The sequence below is a fragment of the Bombina bombina genome, chromosome 11 (genome assembly GCF_027579735.1).
Source record: "Bombina bombina isolate aBomBom1 chromosome 11, aBomBom1.pri, whole genome shotgun sequence".
Taxonomy (NCBI): Eukaryota; Metazoa; Chordata; class Amphibia; order Anura; family Bombinatoridae; genus Bombina; species Bombina bombina.
In genome coordinates this window covers 92561862-92580186 of record NC_069509.1, presented here as the reverse complement: position 1 = coordinate 92580186, position 18325 = coordinate 92561862, and the positions used below count along the sequence as shown (strand labels likewise).

General features: G+C 40.5%; 1 protein-coding gene across 1 annotated transcript in view; it reads left to right on the top strand.

Annotated features, from left to right (window-relative positions):
* The window catches only part of LOC128641573 (cytoplasmic phosphatidylinositol transfer protein 1), a 333217-nt gene that overhangs the window by 234824 nt on the left and 80068 nt on the right, over positions 1-18325 (top strand). Inside the window, exon 3 of the mRNA XM_053694112.1 lies at positions 133-221. Coding sequence (XP_053550087.1) covers positions 133-221 — 89 coding nt within the window. The remainder of the gene's footprint in view (positions 1-132; positions 222-18325) is intronic.

Sequence of the window (18325 nt, the reverse complement as noted above, 5' to 3'; positions counted from 1 at the left end):
ATTTGTATAAAAATACGTATGTGAAAATGTGGTTTCCCTTGGTTTAAATACTGAGTGGTCAAAATAAAATCATAATATATTCATTTCCCAAAAGCATGAAATGTAATTTGTGTTATCTGCTTCTCTCTGCAGCAAGTTACCTAGCTGGGCCCGTGCAGTTGTTCCCAGAATATTCTACATTTGTGAGAAAGCCTGGAACTACTATCCCTATACAGTAACAGGTAACTTATTATTCCATTGTTATACAATGACCAGTGAATGCAACCTGGTTTAGCAATCTATCATAACATCAGGTAACTTAACCCCTTAATGACCGCAGCACTTTTCCATTTTCTGTCCGTTTGGGACCAAGGCTATTTTTACATTTTTGCGGTGTTTGTGTTTAGCTGTAATTTTCCTCTTACTCATTTACTGTAACCACACATATTATATACCGTTTTTCTCGCCATTAAATTGACTTTCAAAAGATACCATAATTTTCATCATATCTTATAATTTACTATAAAAAACATTATAAAATAAGAGGAAAAAATGGAAAAAAACACATTTTTTCTAACTTTGACCCCCAAAATCTGTTACACATCTACAACCACCAAAAAACACCCATGCTAAATAGTTTCTAAATTTTGTCCTGAGTTTAGAAATACCCAATGTTAACATGTTCTTTGCTTTTTTTGCAAGTTATAGGGCAATAAATTACAAGTAGCACTTTGCTATTTCAAAACCACTTTTTTTTCAAAATTAGCGCTAGTTACATTGGAACACTAATATCTTTCAGGAATCCCTGAATATCCCTTGACATGTATATATTTTTTTTTAGAAGACATCCCAAAGTATTGATCTAGGCCCATTTTGGTATATTTCATGCCACCATTTCACCGCCAAATGCGATCAAATAAAAAAAAATGTTCACTTTTTCACAAATATTTTCACAAACTTTAGGTTTCTCACTGAAATTATTTACAAACAACTTATGCAATTATAGCATAAATGGTTGTAAATGCTTCTCTGGGATCCCCTTTGTTCAGAAATAGCAGACATATATGGCTTTGTAAACAAAAGAAACACAAAAGGTGAGAGTTGCACACTAATAAGTAATTAACTAGAGAACAGGTGCTTCCTAGAAAGATACATATGAGAACAACATAGAAAAGGAAGTGGGGATTTCACAATAAGAAATTCCCAAAAGTCTAGGTAAATCCAGCACAACTGGATTTACCTAGACTTGTGGGAATTTCTTATTGTGAAATCCCCACTTCCTTTTCTATGTTGTTCTCATATATGGCTTTGGCTTTGCTTTTTGGTAATTAGAAGGCTGCTAAATGCCCCTGCGCAAAATACGTGTATTATGCCCAGCAGTGAAGGGGTTAATTAGGGAGCATGTAGGGAGCTTCTAGGGTTAATTTTAGCTTTAGTGTAGTGTAGTAGACAACCCCAAGTATTGATATAGGCCCATTTTGGTATATTTCATGCCACCATTTCACCGCCAAATGCGATCAAATTAAAAAAAACGTTAATTTTTTCACAATTTTAGGTTTCTCACTGAAATTATTTACAAACAGCTTGTGCAATTATGGCATAAATGGTTGTAAATGCTTCTCTGGGATGCCCTTTGTTCAGAAATAGCAGACATATATGACTTTGGCGTTGCTTTTTGGTAATTAGAAAGTCGCTAAATGCTGCTGCGCATCACACGTGTATTATGGCTAGCAGTGAATGGGGTTAATTAGGTAGTGTGTAGGGAGCTTGCAGGGTTAATTTTAGCTTTAGTGTAGAGTTCAGCCTCCCACCTGACACATCCCACCCCCTGATCCCTCCCAAACAGCTCCCTTCCCTCCCCCACCCCACTATTGTCCCCGCCATCTTAAGTACTGGCAGAAAGTCTGCCAGTACTAAAATAAAAGATTTTTTTTTTTTTTTAAAGAAAAAAAAAAAAGCATATTTACATATGCTGTGTTTAGGATCCCCCCTTAGCCCCCAACCTCCCTGATCCCCCCCAAAACAGCTATCTAAGCCTCCCCCTCTGCCTTATTGGGGGCCATCTTGGGTACTGGCAGCTGTCTGCCAGTACCCATTTTGCACAATCAAATGTTTATTTATTTTTTATTGTTTTTATTTTTTCTGTAGTGTAGCTTCCCCCCCCCACGGACCAACCCCCACCACCTAAATAACGACTAAGGTTTTTTTTAAAAAATTACTTGTCCCACTTTTATTTTGGGACACATTTTTTTCTGTAGTGCAGCGGTCCCCACCCGGTCCCTGCCCCGGCGCTCGCCCGCGCGCGCCCCCTCGTGCACGTGCGCGCGCCCCCGCACGCGCCCGGACTTGCACACCCACGATCCCGCCCCCCTCCACATGACCAGGGCCATCGATGGCCGCCACCCACCTCCCACACCGGTTCCCACCCACCAACGATACCGGCCATCAATGTCCGGTGCAGAGAGGGCCACAGAGTGGCTCTCTCTGCATCGGATGGCCATCTAAGGTTATTGCAGGATGCCTCCATATCGAGGCATCACTGCAATAACCGGAAAGCAGCTGGAAGCGAGCAGGATCGCTTCCAGCTGCTTTCCACACCGAGGACGTGCAGGGTACGTTCTCAGGCATTAACTGCCTTTTCTCTTGTTAAGTGTATCCAGTCCATGGATCATCCATTACTTATGGAATATATTCTCCTTCCCAACAGGAAGCTGCAAGAGCCCACCCACAGCAAAGCTGCTATATAGCTCCTCCCCTAACTGCCATATTCAGTCATTCTCTTGCAAGCCTCAACATAGATAGGAGGTCGTGAGAGTCTGTGGTGCTTTCTACTTAGTTTATTCTTCAATCAAAAGTTTGTTATTTTTAAATGGCACCGGAGTGTGCTGTTTATCTCAGGCAGTATTTGGAAGAAGAATCTGCCTGCGTTTTTCTATGATCTTAGCAGACGTAACTAAGATCCATTTGCTGTTCTCACACATTCTGAGGAGTGAGGTACTTCAGAGGGGGAATGGCGTGCAGGTTTTCCTGCAGATAAGGTATGTGCAGTAAAATATTTTTCTAGGAATGGAATTGACTAAGAAAATACTGCTGATACCGAAGTAATGTAAGTAAAGCCTTAAATGCAGTGATAGCGACTGGTATCAGGCTTATTAATAGAGATACATACTCTTATAAAAATGTGTTTTAAAACGTTTGCTGGCATGTTTAATCGTTTTTTAACGTACATTGGTGATAACACTGTAATGTAATATAATGTTGGTATAGCCTTAAATGCAGTGATAGCGACTGGTATCAGGCTTATTAATAGAGATACATACTCTTATAAAAATGTGTTTTAAAACGTTTGCTGGCATGTTTAATCGTTTTTTAACGTACATTGGTGATAACACTGTAATGTAATATAATGTTGGTATAGCCTTAAATGCAGTAAAAGCGACTGGTATCAGGCTTATTAATAGAGATACATACTCTTGTAAAAATGTGTTTTAAAACGTTTGCTGGCATGTTTAATCGTTTTTTAACATATGTTTGGTGATAAAACTTATTGGGGCCTAAGTTTTTTCCACATGGCTGGCTTAAATTTTGCATAGAAACAGTTAACTGAAGCTTCCCACTGTTGGCTGTGGCAGTTTGTTGTGTCTGTTTTTAAAAACGTCTATGTCGTTTTTTTTTGTTTTTTTTATCCGTTTTTTGCATTAAGGGGTTAATCATCCATTTGCAAGTGGGTGCAATGCTCTGTTACCTTATTACATGTACTGTAAAAATTTCGTTTGTTTTACTGCCTTTTTTTCACTGTTTTTCAAATTTTGACAAAATTTGTTTCTCTTAAAGGCACAGTTTTATATATTTGCTTGTTAACTTGATTTAAAGTGTTTTCCAAGCTTACTAGTCTCATTATTAGTCTGTTCTAACATGTCTGACATAGAGGAAGCTCTGTGTTCATTATGTTTTAAAGCCATGGTGGAACCCCATCTTAGAATGTGTACCAGATGTACTGATTTCATGTTAAACAATAAAGATCATTTTTTGTCTTTAAAAAACATTATCACCAGAGGATTCTGTCGTGGGGGTAGTTATGCCGACTAACTCTCCCCACGTGTCAGACCTTTTGACTCCCGCTTTAGGGACTCCCGCTCAAATGGCGCCAAGTACATCAAGGGCACCCATAGCGTTTCTTTTACCAGGGGATTCTGTCGAGGGGAAAGTTATGCCGACTAACTCTCCCCACGTGTCAGACCCTTCGACTCCCGCTTCAGGGACTCACGCTCAAATGGCGCCAAGTACATCAAGGGCGCCCATAGCGTTTATTTTACAAGACATGGCAAAGGTGGTGAATAATATTCTGGCAGCAGTATTAGTCAGACTACCTGAAATTAAAGGAAAGCAGTTAGCTCTGGGGGTAGATACAGAGCATACAGACGCTTTAAGAACCATGTATGATACTACCTCACAATATGCTTAGTCTGTGGGTGATTTTTTTTTGACTCAGGGAAGATGATTTAACCTGATTCTGATATTTCTACATTTAAAATTTATGCTTGAGAACCTCCACTTGTTGCTCAGGGAGGCTTTGGCTGCTCTGAATGAATGTGTACAATCGCAGGGCCAGAGAAATTGTGTAGACTGGATAAATAATATGCAGTGCCGGTGTGTACTGATGTTTTTCCAATACCTAAAGAGGTTTACTAATTTTTTTTTTAATAAGGAATGGTATAGACCAGGTGTGCCGTTCTCTTCCCCTCCTATTTTTTAGAAGAATGTTTTCTAATAGTTACCACCACACGGGACTTCTGGCAGACAGTTCCTAAGGTGGAGAGAAGAGTTTCTACTCTAGCTAAGCGTACCACTACCTCTGACGAGGACAGTTGTGCTTTTTAGATCCAATGGATAAAAAATGTTTATTCAACAGGGTTTTATCCTGCAGCCCCTTGCATACATTGCTTCTGTCACTGCTGCTGCGGCGTTCTGGGTTGAGTCTCTTGATGAGGCTTTACAGTTAAGCGACTCCATTGGATGAATATATTTGACAAGCTTATGCTAGCCAATTCCTTTGTTTTCTGATGCCTTGTTCATTTGACTAGACTAACGGCTAAGAATTCTGTTTTTTACTATACTGGCGCGCAGAACGCTATGGCTTATATCATGGTCAGCTGTCGTGACTTTAATAAATAAGCTACTTAACTTCCCTTCAAGGGGCAGACCCTATTCGGGCCTGGTTTGAAGGAGATTATTGCTTATATCACTGGAGGAAAAGGTCATGCCCTTCCTCAGGATAGGTCTAAATCAAGGGGAAAAAAAAAAAAAAAAAGTCTAATTTTCGTACCTTTTTTAAAAACTTCAGGGCAGGTGTGGCATCCTCTTCCTCTAAGGCAAAACAAGAGGGAATTTTTGCTCAGTCCAAGGCGGTCTGGAGACAATCGGACCTGGAACAAAGATAAGCAGGCCAAGGAGCCTGCTGCTGCCTCTAAGGCAGCATGAAGGAACGGACCCCTATCCGGTAACGGATCCTATAGGGGGCAGACTTTCATTCTTTGCCCAGGCGTGGGCAAGAGATGTCCAGGATCCCTAGGCATTGGAATTTATATCCCAGAGATATCTTCTGGATTTCAAAGATTCCCCCCCAAAAAAAGGAGAGATTTCGCCTTTCACAATTATCTGCAAACCAGATAAAGAAGGAGGCATTCTTACATTGTGTACGATATCCATCCAGTTCCAAGAGAGGAACAGGGACAGAGTTTTTACTCAAATCTGTTTGTGGTTCCCAAGGAGAGGGAACCTTCAGACCTATTTTGGATCTAAAGATCTTAAACAAATTCCTCAGAATTCCGTCATTTAAGATGGAAACTATTCGTACCATCTTAACTATGATCCAGGAGAGTCAATAGAGGACTACAATGGATTTGAAGGATGCTTATCCTCACATTGTGATGCATAAAGATCACCATCGTTTTTCAGGTTTGCCTTTCTAGACAGGCATTACCAGTTTGTAGCTCTTTCCTTTGGGATATCTACAGCCCCAAGAATCTTTTTGGAGGTTCTGGGGTCGCTTTGGCGGTCCTTAGACCGCGGGGCATAGAAGTGGCCCCTTAATTAGACGACATCCTGATACAGGCGTCAAACATCCAAATTGCCCAGTCTCATACGGACATAGTACTGGCATTTCTGAGATCACATGGGTGGAAAGTGAACAAGGAAAGAGTTCTCTATCCCCAATCTCAAGGGTTTCCCTCCTAGGGACTCTGATAGATTCTGTAGAAATGAAAATTTACCTGACGGAGTCCAGGTTGTCAAAGTTTCTAAATTTCTGCCGTGTTTTTTCATCCCATCCGCGCCCTTCGGTGGCTCAGTACATGAATGAAATCGGCTTAATGGTAGCGGCAAGGGACATAGTACCGTTTGCACGTCTACATTTCAGACCGCTGCAACTATGCATGCTCAGTCAGAGGAACGGGGATTACTCAGATTTGTCCCCCTGTTAAACCTGGACCAAGAGACCAGAGATTCTCTTCTCTGGTGACTATGTCGGGTCCATCTGTCCAAGGGTATGACCTTCCGCAGGTCAGATGGGACAATTGTTACAATAGATGCCAGCCTTTTAGGTTGGGATGCAGTCTGGAACTCCCTGAAGGCTCAGGGATAGTGGACTTAGGAGGAGACCCTCCTTCTAATAAATATTCTGGAACTGGGAGTGATATTCCATGCTCTTCAGACTTGGCCTCAGTTAGCAACTCTGAGGTACATCATACTCAGTCGGACAATATACACGACTGTGGCTTACATCAGCCATCAAGGGGGAACAGAAGTTCCCTAGCGATGTTAGAAGTCTTACAATAATGCACTGGACAGAGACTCACTCTTGTCTATCAGCTATCCATATCCCAGGTGTTGAGAACTGGGAGGTGGATTTTCTAAGTCGTCAGACTTTTCTTCCGGGGGAGTGGGATTTCCTCCGGAGGTCAAGACCAAGCAGGAGAGGGCTTTGGTGTTTTTGACAGCGCCTGCGTAGCCACGCAGGACCTGGTATGCAGATCTGGTGGACATGTCATCCTTTCCATCACGGTCTCTGCTTCTGAGACAGGTCCCTCTACCTCAGGGTCCTTTCAACCATCTAAATAGAATCAATCTGAGATGGACTGCCTGGAGACTGAACGCTTGATGTTATCAAAGCATGGCTTCTCCGAGTCAGTCATTGATACCTTAATACAGACATGAAAGCCTGTCTCTAGGAAAATTGAACATAGATATGGTGTAAATATCTGATTGTTATGAATCCAAGGGTTACTCATGGAGTAAAGTCTGGATTCCCAGGATATTATCTTTTCTCCAAGATGTTTTTGAGAAAAGGGTTGTCAGCTAATTCCTTAAAAGGGGACAGATTTTTACTCTGTCTATTTTTTTGCACAAGCGTCTGGCAGGTATTCTAGACGTTCAGGCATTTGGTCAGGCTTTGGTTAGATCCAAGCCTGTGTTTAAAACTGTTGCTCCGCCATGGAGCTTAAACCTGATTCTTAAGGTTCTTCAAGAAGTTCCGTTTGAACCTTTTTTGTTCCATAGATATCAATCTTTATCTTGGAAAGTTCCTTTTGGGTAGCTAATTCCTCGACTCGTAGAGTCTCCAAGTTATCTGTGTTACAATGTGATTCTCCTTATCTGGTCCTTCGTACGGATAAGGTAGTCCTGCGTACCAACCTGGGTTTTTTCCTAAGGTGGTATCTAACAAGTACATCACTCAAGAGATAGTTGTTCCATACTTGTATCCTAATCCTTCCTCAAAGAAGGAACGTCTATTACACAATATTGGACGTGGTTTGTGCTTTAAAGTTTTACGTACAAGCTACTACAGTTTTCATCAAACGTTCACCTTGTTTGTTGTCTATTCTGGATAGAGGAGAGGTCAAAAGACTTCAGCAGCCTCTCTGTCTTTTTGGTTAAAAAGCATAATTCATTTAGCTTATGAGACTGCTGGACAGCAGCCTCCTGAAGGGATTACAGCTCATTCTACTAGAGCTGTGGTTTTCACTTGGGCCTTTTTTAAATGTGGCTTCTGTTGAACAGATTTACAAGACGGAGTCTTGGTCTGCGCTTCATACTTTTCAAATTTAACAAATTTGATACCTTGCTTCTTCGGAGGCTATTTTTGGGAGAAAGGGTTTTTTACAGGCAGTGGTAACTTCCGTTTAAGTACCTGCTTTGTCCCTCCCATCATCCGTGTACTTTAGCTTTGGTATTGGTATTCCATAAGTAATGGATGATCCGTGGACTGGATACACTTAACAAGAGAAAACATAATTTATGCTTACCTGATAAATTTGTTTCTCTTGTAGTGTATCCAGTCCACGGCCCGCCCTGTCACTTTAAGGCAGGTAATTTTTTCATTTGAACTACAGTCACCACTGCACCCTATGGTTTTTCCTTTCTCTGCATGTTTTCGGTCGAATGACTGAATATGGCAGTTAGGGGAGGAGCTATATAGCAGCTTTGCTGTGGGTGGACTCTTGCAGCTTCCTGTTGGGAAGGAGAATATATTCCATAAGTAATGGATGATCCGTGGACTGGATACACTACAAGAGAAACAAATTTATCAGGTAAGCATAAATTATGTTTTTTCTGAGGACGTACCCTGCACGTCCTCGGTCATTAAGGGGTTAAAGTGCCAGTGTACTGTAAACATTTCTACCCTTAAATTTGTTTCAAATGATCTATTTTACCTGCTAGAGTGTATTAAATTGTTTACAAATAGCTCCTTTACCTTTATTTTGACATTTTAAATAACAACTTTTTCCCAGGGTATCCCCACCTATATTGACAAATTAAATACTCACGGCTAGATTACGAGTTTTGCAGTAAGCTAAAAAGCAGCGTTAACAGGTGCTAACACTGCTTTTTCACTACCGCTGGTATTACGAGTCTTGCAGGTTTAGGGGCACCGCACACTTTTTTGGCCTTACTGCAAAACGACTTACGTAAACTTCGTAAACCCGTTTTTTCTATGGGACTTCCATAGCGCCGATATTACGAGTCTGTCTTGGGAGACCAAAAAGTGAGCGGTACACCCTATCCCGTCAAGATTTTTAACGCATTTTAAAGTCAGTAGTTATGAGTTTTACACTACAACGCGGTAGCATAAAACTCATAACTAAAGTGCTAAAAAGTACACTAACACCCATAAACTACCTATTAACCCCTAAACCGAGGCCCTCCCGCAGTGGCAAACATTAAAATAAAATTATTAACCCGTAATCTGCCGCTCCCAACATCGCCGCCACTATAATAAACACTAGTTTATTGCAAACACTAGTTAAATAATATTGACCCCTAATCTGCCACCCCTGACATCGCTGCCACCTACATTATACTTATTAACCCCTAATCTGCTGCCCAACATCACCGCCACCTACCTACATTTATTAACCCCTAATCTGCCGTCCCCAACGTCGCTGCCACTATATTAAATTTATTAACCCCCCCTAACTTAAATATAATTTAAATAAATCTAAATGAAATTAATATCATTAACTAAATAATTCCTATTTAAAACTAAATACTTACCTATAAAATAAACCCTAAGCTAGCTACAATATAACTAATAGTTACATTGTATCTAGCTTAGGGTTTATTTTTATTTTACAGACAAGTTTGTATTTATTTTAACTAAGTAGAATAGTTACTAAATAGTTATTAACTATTTAATAACTACCTAGCTAAAATAAATACAAAAGTACCTGTAAAATAAAACCTAACCTAAGTTACACTAACACCTAACACTACACTACAATTAAATACATTAACTAAATTAAATACAATTAAATAAATTAAATTAGCTAAATAAAAAAATAAAAAACACACTAAATTACAGAACAGTAAGTCGATCTTCAGGGGGTTAGTGTTAGGTTTTTTTAAGGGTGTATAGGGTGGGTTTTATTTTTAGGTTAGGGCTTTGGGCCGCAAAAGAGCTAACCCATCCAAATGTCCTTTTCAGGGCAATGGGGAGCTTAGGTTTTTTTTAGTTATTATTTTATTTGGGGGGTTGGTTGTGTGGCTGATTGCTTTGGGCAATGCCCCACAAAAGGCCCTTTTAAGGGCTATTGATAGTTTAGTTTAGGCTAGGGTTTTGTTTTATTTGGGGGGGGGGGGGCTTTTTTATTTTGATAGGGGGATTAGATTAGGTGTAATTAGTTTAAATATCTGTAATTTGTTTTTTATTTTCTGTAATTTAGTTTTTTTTTTGTGATTTAGCTAATTTAATTTAATTAATTTAATTGTATTTAATTTAATTTATTTAATTGTAGTGTAGTGTTAGGTGTTAGTGTAACTTAGGGTCGGTTTTATTTTACAGGTAAATTTGTATTTATTTTAGCTAGGTAGTTATTAAACAGTTAATAACTATTTAGTAACTATTCTACCTAGTTAAAATAAATACAAACTTACCTGTAAAATAAAAATAAACCCTAAGCTAGCTACAATGTAACTAATAGTTATATTGTAGCTAGCTTAGGGTTTATTTTATAGGTAAGTATTTAGTTTTAAATAGGAATTATTTAGGTAATAATATTAATTTTTATTTAGATTTATTTAAATTATATTTAAATTAGGGGGTGTTAGGGTTACACTTAGGTTTAGTGGTTAATGCATTTAGTATAGTGGCGGTGACGTTGGGGGTGGCAGATTAGGGGTTAATAAATGAAGGTAGGTGGCGGCGATGTTAGGGGCGGCAGATTAGGGGTTAATAATATTTAACTAATGTTTGCGAGGCGGGAGTGCTGCGGTTTAGGGGTTAATATGTTTATAATAGTGGCGGCGATGTCCGGAGCGGCAGATTAGGGGTTAATAAATGTAATGTAGGTGTTGGCGATGTCGGGGGCGGCAGATTAGGGGTTAATAAGTGTAAAATTAGGGGTGTTTAGACTCGGGGTTCATGTTAGGGTGTTAGGTGTAAACATAAATTTTATTTCCCATAGGAATCAATGGGGCTGCGTTACTGAGCTTTACGCTGCTTTTTTGCAGGTGTTAGACTTTTTCTCAGCCGGCTCTCCCCGTTGATTCCTATGGGGAAATCATGCACTAGCATGTTACACCAGCTCACCGCTGACTTAAGCAGCGCTGGTATTGGAGTGAAGTGTGGAGCAAAATGTTGCTCTACGCTCACTTTTTGTCTTTTAACGCCGGGTTTGTAAAAACCTGTAATACCAGCGCTGTAGGAAAGTGAGCGGTGACAATAACGTGCAAGTTAGCACCGCACCCCTGTTACTGCAAAACTCGTAATCTAGCCGTCAAAGGGATGCTAAACCCAATTTTGATTCAGATAAAGCATGCAATTTTGAGCAACTTTCCAATTTACTCCAATTATCAATTTGTCTTTGTTCTTTTGCTATCTTTATTTGAAAAAGTAGGAATGTAAGCTTAAGAGCCGGCCCATTTTTAGTTCAGCACATGGGTAGTGCTTGCTGAATTGTAGCTAAATGTAGCCACCAATTAGCAAGTGCTACACAGGTGCTGAACCACCAGCAAACCGGTGCAGCTATTGTCTTAGGATTTAACACTGATCCTTTAGAAGGGAATTCTACTTACAGTTTTACCTATTCTCATATGTGTTTGCTATGTAAGGAATTGTTGGTCTGTCCCCCTATTCAGCTTTAAAACCTATGTGCTGAGTCTATGGGGGAGATTTAATAAGCAGCGGATGCTGCATTCTCCGCACAAAGTTAAGAAGTTAACTTGGCCGCGAATATGCAGGGTGAGGTATTGCACAAGCATTTCACCAGAAATGCTTGTGCAATGCTAAATGCCGACAGTGTATGCATTTAGTGAGGTCGAGTGGACATGACTCGCTGCATCGAATCATGTCCACTCAACCCTTGTTACATTGAATCATGTCCGCTACATCGAATCATGTCCGCTCAACCTTTGTTAAATTTACCCCATAACCTTGTTACATTGAATCATGTCCGCTACATCGAATCATGTCTGCTCGACCCATAATAAATCTACCCCTATGTCTATTGCTAGACAGAGTCATGCAGCATTGCAATTGCAGCAAAGTACTCAAGGTTTTGTTACCCATCTGGGTTATCCCCTGAACAGTTATACAGAGCTGCCTCCTAACTTAAAACAGTATATTGACTCTATATTTTCACAACTGATGGTTTTCATGCCTCCACCAGGTAAAACCCAAATGCATGCAAATGAGAGAAATATCAATGTTTCAGGCCTTGGGCTCACCTTGGACATCCCTAAGGAGCGACCCATCTAGGTACCCTGTACCCTCCAGTAGTACAAATATAATTAGCTGAGGACTATTATTCAGAAACCAAGGATCCCCCCCCCCCTTCTGACAAAGTAGCAGATGTGTCCTTTAATTTCATATTAGAGCACATCCATGCTCTATTTCAGGAAGCAGATTTGGAATCATCTACCTGCAGCCCCAAAAAAAGGTTATCTACCTTGTTGGTTCCTAATGCAGTTTCTGAGCTAATTAGCAAGGAATGGAACCAACTGGACATTCCCTTTGTTTCCTATGCCAAATTAAAAAAACTGGAGGCATGGGAGACTATTTCAAAGATGGACAGTGCTATTTCCACTTTGACTATGCAGACTATTATTCCTTTAGAAGACAGTACCTCTTTTAAGTATCCTATTGAGTACCCTATTTAGGGTTTCCTCAGGAGAATCCTTTCAGCTGGCAGGCTGTGTGTTTCCTCCAGCTATTAGTGTGGTCTACGTATCTGCAGCTACTGCAGTACGATCTGACAGCATCTCTGACCTTATTTCTCAAGAACCTTCCCTAGATAAAATTCAGGATCATTTGAGGTTGGACAAGAGTGTGAATAGTCTCATTTGAGATGTAGCTGTTGAAATAACTTGTAAAAAAGCAAAGAGTATTGCTATGACTGTTTTGACTAGAAGAGCCTTAAGGCTGAAGTCACTGTCTGCTGATATTGGGCTAGATTACAAGTAGTTTGCAAATGTTAGCGCAGAACGCAATAAGCAATATTGCGACCTCGCTAAATAGTGTGCATAGTACATGTTGAATGTAAAGTTGTGCCCAAGCACAAACAAAATTTGCTCTCAACGGATTAGCGTGCCTGAAGACCTAGCGTAAATTGTAAGGGTTTAAAAATAAAAAAAACACACCATATATACACTTTCTTCTAAAAATATTTAGTATAAATATTAATATTTTTTTATAAGGGTTAAAAGGTATATAGAATATGGCAAGGTATTTGATGAGAAAGAACTATAATGTGTGTGTGTGTATATATATATATATATATATATATATATATATATATATATATATATATATATATATATACACTGTGCCCTCCACTAATATTGGCACCCTTGGTAAATATGAGCATATAAGGCTGTGAAAAGTTGTCTTTATTGTTTAATCTTTTGTTCAAAAAATACATAAAATACTCTTCTCTCATGGATATCAAACAATTGCAAACACAACACAGGTTTATAAAAAATAAATAAATCTTTGTTAAATATATGTGTGACATAATTATTGGCACCCCTATGAATTAATATGAGAAAAATATATTTGAAGTATATTACCATTTGTATTTTGCATTTTTTTAGTATACCTGGGTGACTAGGAACAGGAAATTATTCAACCATGGCTTCCTGTTTCACAAGGGTATAAATAATATGAGGTAACACATAGGCCAAATTCCCTTGGTCATTCATCACAATGGGTAAGACCAAGGAATATAGCTGATGTGTGGTTAAAGGTTGTTGAGCTTCACAAAATGGGAAGTGGCTATAAGAAAATAGCAAAAGCAATGGAAATGCCCATTTCCACCATCAGGGCAATAATTAAGAAGTTCCAGTCAACTCGAAAAGTTATGAATCAACCTGGAAGAGGACGCATGTCTATATTGTCTCAACGCACTGTAAAGAGGATGGATCGAGGCATCGAGCGGCCAAAATATCTCCAAGGATTACAGCTGGAGGATTGCAGAAGTTAGTTGCGTCTTGGTGTCAGAAAGTCTCCAAAACTACAATCCGACATCACCTACATCACCATAAGTTGTTTGGAAGGGTTTCAAGAAAAAAGCCTCTACTACATGGCATCATGGACTCTATCAAATATCAACAGATATTAAATGATCAACTGACTGCCTCTGCCAGAAAGCTTAAAATGGGCAGTGGTTGGATCTTCCAGAAGGACAATAATCCAAAACATACATTAAAATCAACACAAATATGGTTTACTGACCACAAAATCAAGGTCCTGTCATGGCCATCCCAGTCCCCTGACTTGAACCCCATAAAAAACTTGTTGGGTGAATTGAAGAGGAGAGTTCACCAACGTCAAACTAAGAATTTGAAGGATCTGGAGAGATTCTGTATGGAGGAATGGTCTCAGATCCCTTGCCATGTATTCTCCAACTTTGTCAGGCATTACAGGAGAAGGCTCAGAGCTGTTATTTTGGCAAAGGGAGGTAGCACAAAGTATTGACTAAAAAGGTGCCAATAATTGTGCCACAAATATATTTAACAACAATTATTTTTTAGTTTTTTGGATAAACCTGTTGTGTGTGCAATTGTTTGATATCCATGAAAGCAGAATATTTGTGTGTATTTTTTGAACAACAAATCAAAAGGTGAAATAATAAAGACAAATTTTCATAGCCTTCTTTGCTCATATTTACCAAGGGTGCCAATATTAGTGGAGAGCACTGTATGTATGTCTAAATATGTGTGTGTATGTATGTCTGTGTTTTCTGTGGATGTCTCTGTGAGGGTGATTGCATATGTCTTTGTGCATTTTCTGTTGGTGTCGACTCGAGGATGTGTGTGTATGTCTGTGCATTTTCTGTGGGTGTCTCTGTGAGTGTGTGTGTGTGTATGTATGTCTTTGTGTATTTTCTGTGGATGTCTCTGTGAGGGTGTGTGTGTGTGTATGTATGCAGGGCCGGCCCTAGCCATTGCGAAACATAAGGCAGGATGACAAAATGGGCCCCCTTTCTCCCCCCTCCAACCCTGCCCCATCCCCGCCTCCAAACAAACCCTATCTCAGCCTCTAATCCCATACAATCTCAGCCCCCAACCCCGCACCCACAGCTTTTAAAATTTAAAAAAAATGGGAGAAAAATCATTTAGGGTAATGCACAACATTTTATATAAAAAAACATATAAATCTACTAATGTGGAGCACTATAACATTGTATATAGTGCAATATACCATTTGTAATATTGAAACAACTGTTTATTTATATAATGAAGACTTATGCTGACAATTAGGAACAGTTGAGTTGAACTGGGCCTTATTTCTATGTCTTTTCTTATGATAACAAGAACATTACAGAGACGTCAGGGCCGGCCCCCGGCTAGTGCAGGTCCCTAGGCAGAATGACAGCGCGGGCCTCTACCCAGAACAAAAAATACTTAAAAGAAATGGGGCAATGCACTGTACCACACAAACACACCCATATAATACACACACACAGATACTTACATACACATACATCCACACACTGACACATACACAGGTACACAGATATATACATACACAGGTGTACACACACAGCCCCCCCACACACACACAGACAGCCTCCACACACACACACACAGACAGCCCACACACACACACACAGACAGCCCACACACAGACACAGACAACACACACACAGACAGCCCCCCCACACACACCCAACACACACAAACAGCCCACACACACACAGACTGCCCCCACACACAAACAGAGGCAGCCCCCCCCACACACACACACAGCCAACACACACAGACAGCCCTCTCACACAGACAGCACACACACACACAGACAGCCCCCCACACAGACAACCCCCCCCCACACACAGATACAGCCCACACACACACATAGACGACCCCCCACACACACACAGACGGCCCCCCCCCCACAGACACAGACAGAGCCCACACACACACAGACAGCCCCCCCCACACACACATAGAGACAGCCCCCCCCCCCCACACACACACAGACAGACAGCCCCCCCACACACATAGATACAGCCCACACACACAGACAACCCCCCCCCACACACACACAGACGGCCCCCCCCACACACACACACACAGAGCCCACACACATACAGACAGCCCCCCCCCCCACACACATAGAGACAGCCCCCCCCCCCCCCCCACACACACACAGACATAGTGTAAGATTAGGGGTGTTTAGACTCGGGGTTCATGTTAGGGTGTTAGGTGTAAACATAAATTTTATTTCCCCATAGGAATCAATGGGGCTGCGTTACTGAGCTTTACGCTGCTTTTTTGCAGGTGTTAGACTTTTTCTCAGCCGGCTCTCCCCGTTGATTCCTATGGGGAAATCATGCACTAGCATGTTACACCAGCTCACCGCTGACTTAAGCAGCGCTGGTATTGGAGTGAAGTGTGGAGCAAAATTTTGCTCTACGCTCACTTTTTGTCTTTTAACGCCGGGTTTGTAAAAACCTGTAATACCAGCGCTGTAGGAAAGTGAGCGGTGACAATAACGTGCAAGTTAGCACCGCACCCCTGTTACTGCAAAACTCGTAATCTAGCCGTCAAAGAAATGCTAAACCCAATTTTGATTCAGATAAAGCATGCAATTTTGAGCAACTTTCCAATTTACTCCTATTATCAATTTGTCTTTGTTCTTTTGCTATCTTTATTTGAAAAAGTAGGAATGTAAGCTTAAGAACCGGCCCATTTTTAGTTCAGCACATGGGTAGTGCTTGCTGAATTGTAGCTAAATGTAGCCACCAATTAGCAAGTGCTACACAGGTGCTGAACCACCAGCAAACCGGTGCAGCTATTGTCTTAGGATTTAACACTGATCCTTTAGAAGGGCATTCTACTTACAGTTTTACCTATTCTCATATGTGTTTGCTATGTAAGGAATTGTTGGTCTGTCCCCCTATTCAGCTTTATAACCTATGTGCTGAGTCTATGGGGGAGATTTAATAAGCAGCGGATGCTGCATTCTCCGCACAAAGTTAAGAAGTTAACTTGGCCGCGAATATGCAGGGTGCGGCATTGCACAAGCATTTCACCAGAAATGCTTGTGCAATGCTAAATGCCGACAGTGTATGCATTTAGTGAGGTCGAGTGGACATGACTCGCTACATCGAATCATGTCCGCTCAACCCTTGTTACATTGAATCATGTCCGCTACATCGAATCATGTCCGCTCAACCTTTGTTAAATTTACCCCATAACCTTGTTACATTGAATCATGTCCGCTACATCGAATCATGTGTGCTCGACCCATAATAAATCTACCCCTATGTCTATTGCTAGACAGAGTCATGCAGCATTGCAATTGCAGCAAAGTACTCAAGGTTTTGTTACCCATCTGGGTTATCCCCTGAACAGTTATACAGAGCTGCCTCCTAACTTAAAACAGTATATTGACTCTATATTTTCACAACTGATGGTTTTCATGCCTCCACCAGTAAAAACCCAAATGCATGCAAATGAGAGAAATATCAATGTTTCAGGCCTTGGGCTCACCTTGGACATCCCTAAGGAGCGACCCATTTAGGTACCCTGTACCCTCCAGTAGTACAAATATAATTAGCTGAGGACTATTATTCAGAAACCAAGGATCCCCCCACCTTCTGACAAAGTAGCAGATGTGTCCTTTAATTTCATATTAGAGCACATCCATGCTCTATTTCAGGAAGCAGATTTGGAATCATCTACCTGCAGCCCCAAAAAAAGGTTATCTACCTTGTTGGTTCCTAATGCAGTTTCTGAGCTAATTAGCAAGGAATGGAACCAACTGGACATTCCCTTTGTTTCCTATGCCAAATTAAAAAAACTGGAGGCATGGGAGACTATTTCAAAGATGGACAGTGCTATTTCCACTTTGACTATGCAGACTATTATTCCTTTAGAAGACAGTACCTCTTTTAAGTATCCTATTGAGTACCCTATTTAGGGTTTCCTCAGGAGAATCCTTTCAGCTGGCAGGCTGTGTGTTTCCTCCAGCTATTAGTGTGGTCTACGTATCTGCAGCTACTGCAGTACAATCTGACAGAATCTCTGACCTTATTTCTCAAGAACCTTCCCTAGATAAAATTCAGGATCATTTGAGGTTGGACAAGAGTGTGAATAGTCTCATTTGAGATGTAGCTGTTGAAATATCTTGTAAAAAAGCAAAGAGTGTTGCTATGACTGTTTTAGCTAGAAGAGCCTTAAAGGGACACTTTACCAAAACATTTTCTTTCATGATTAAGGTAGAGAATACAACTGTAAACAATATTCCAATTTACTTTTATTACCTAATTTGCAGCTACTAAGCATATCTAGATATGCTTTTCAGCAAATAATATCAAGAGAATGAAGCAAAATAGATAATAGAAGT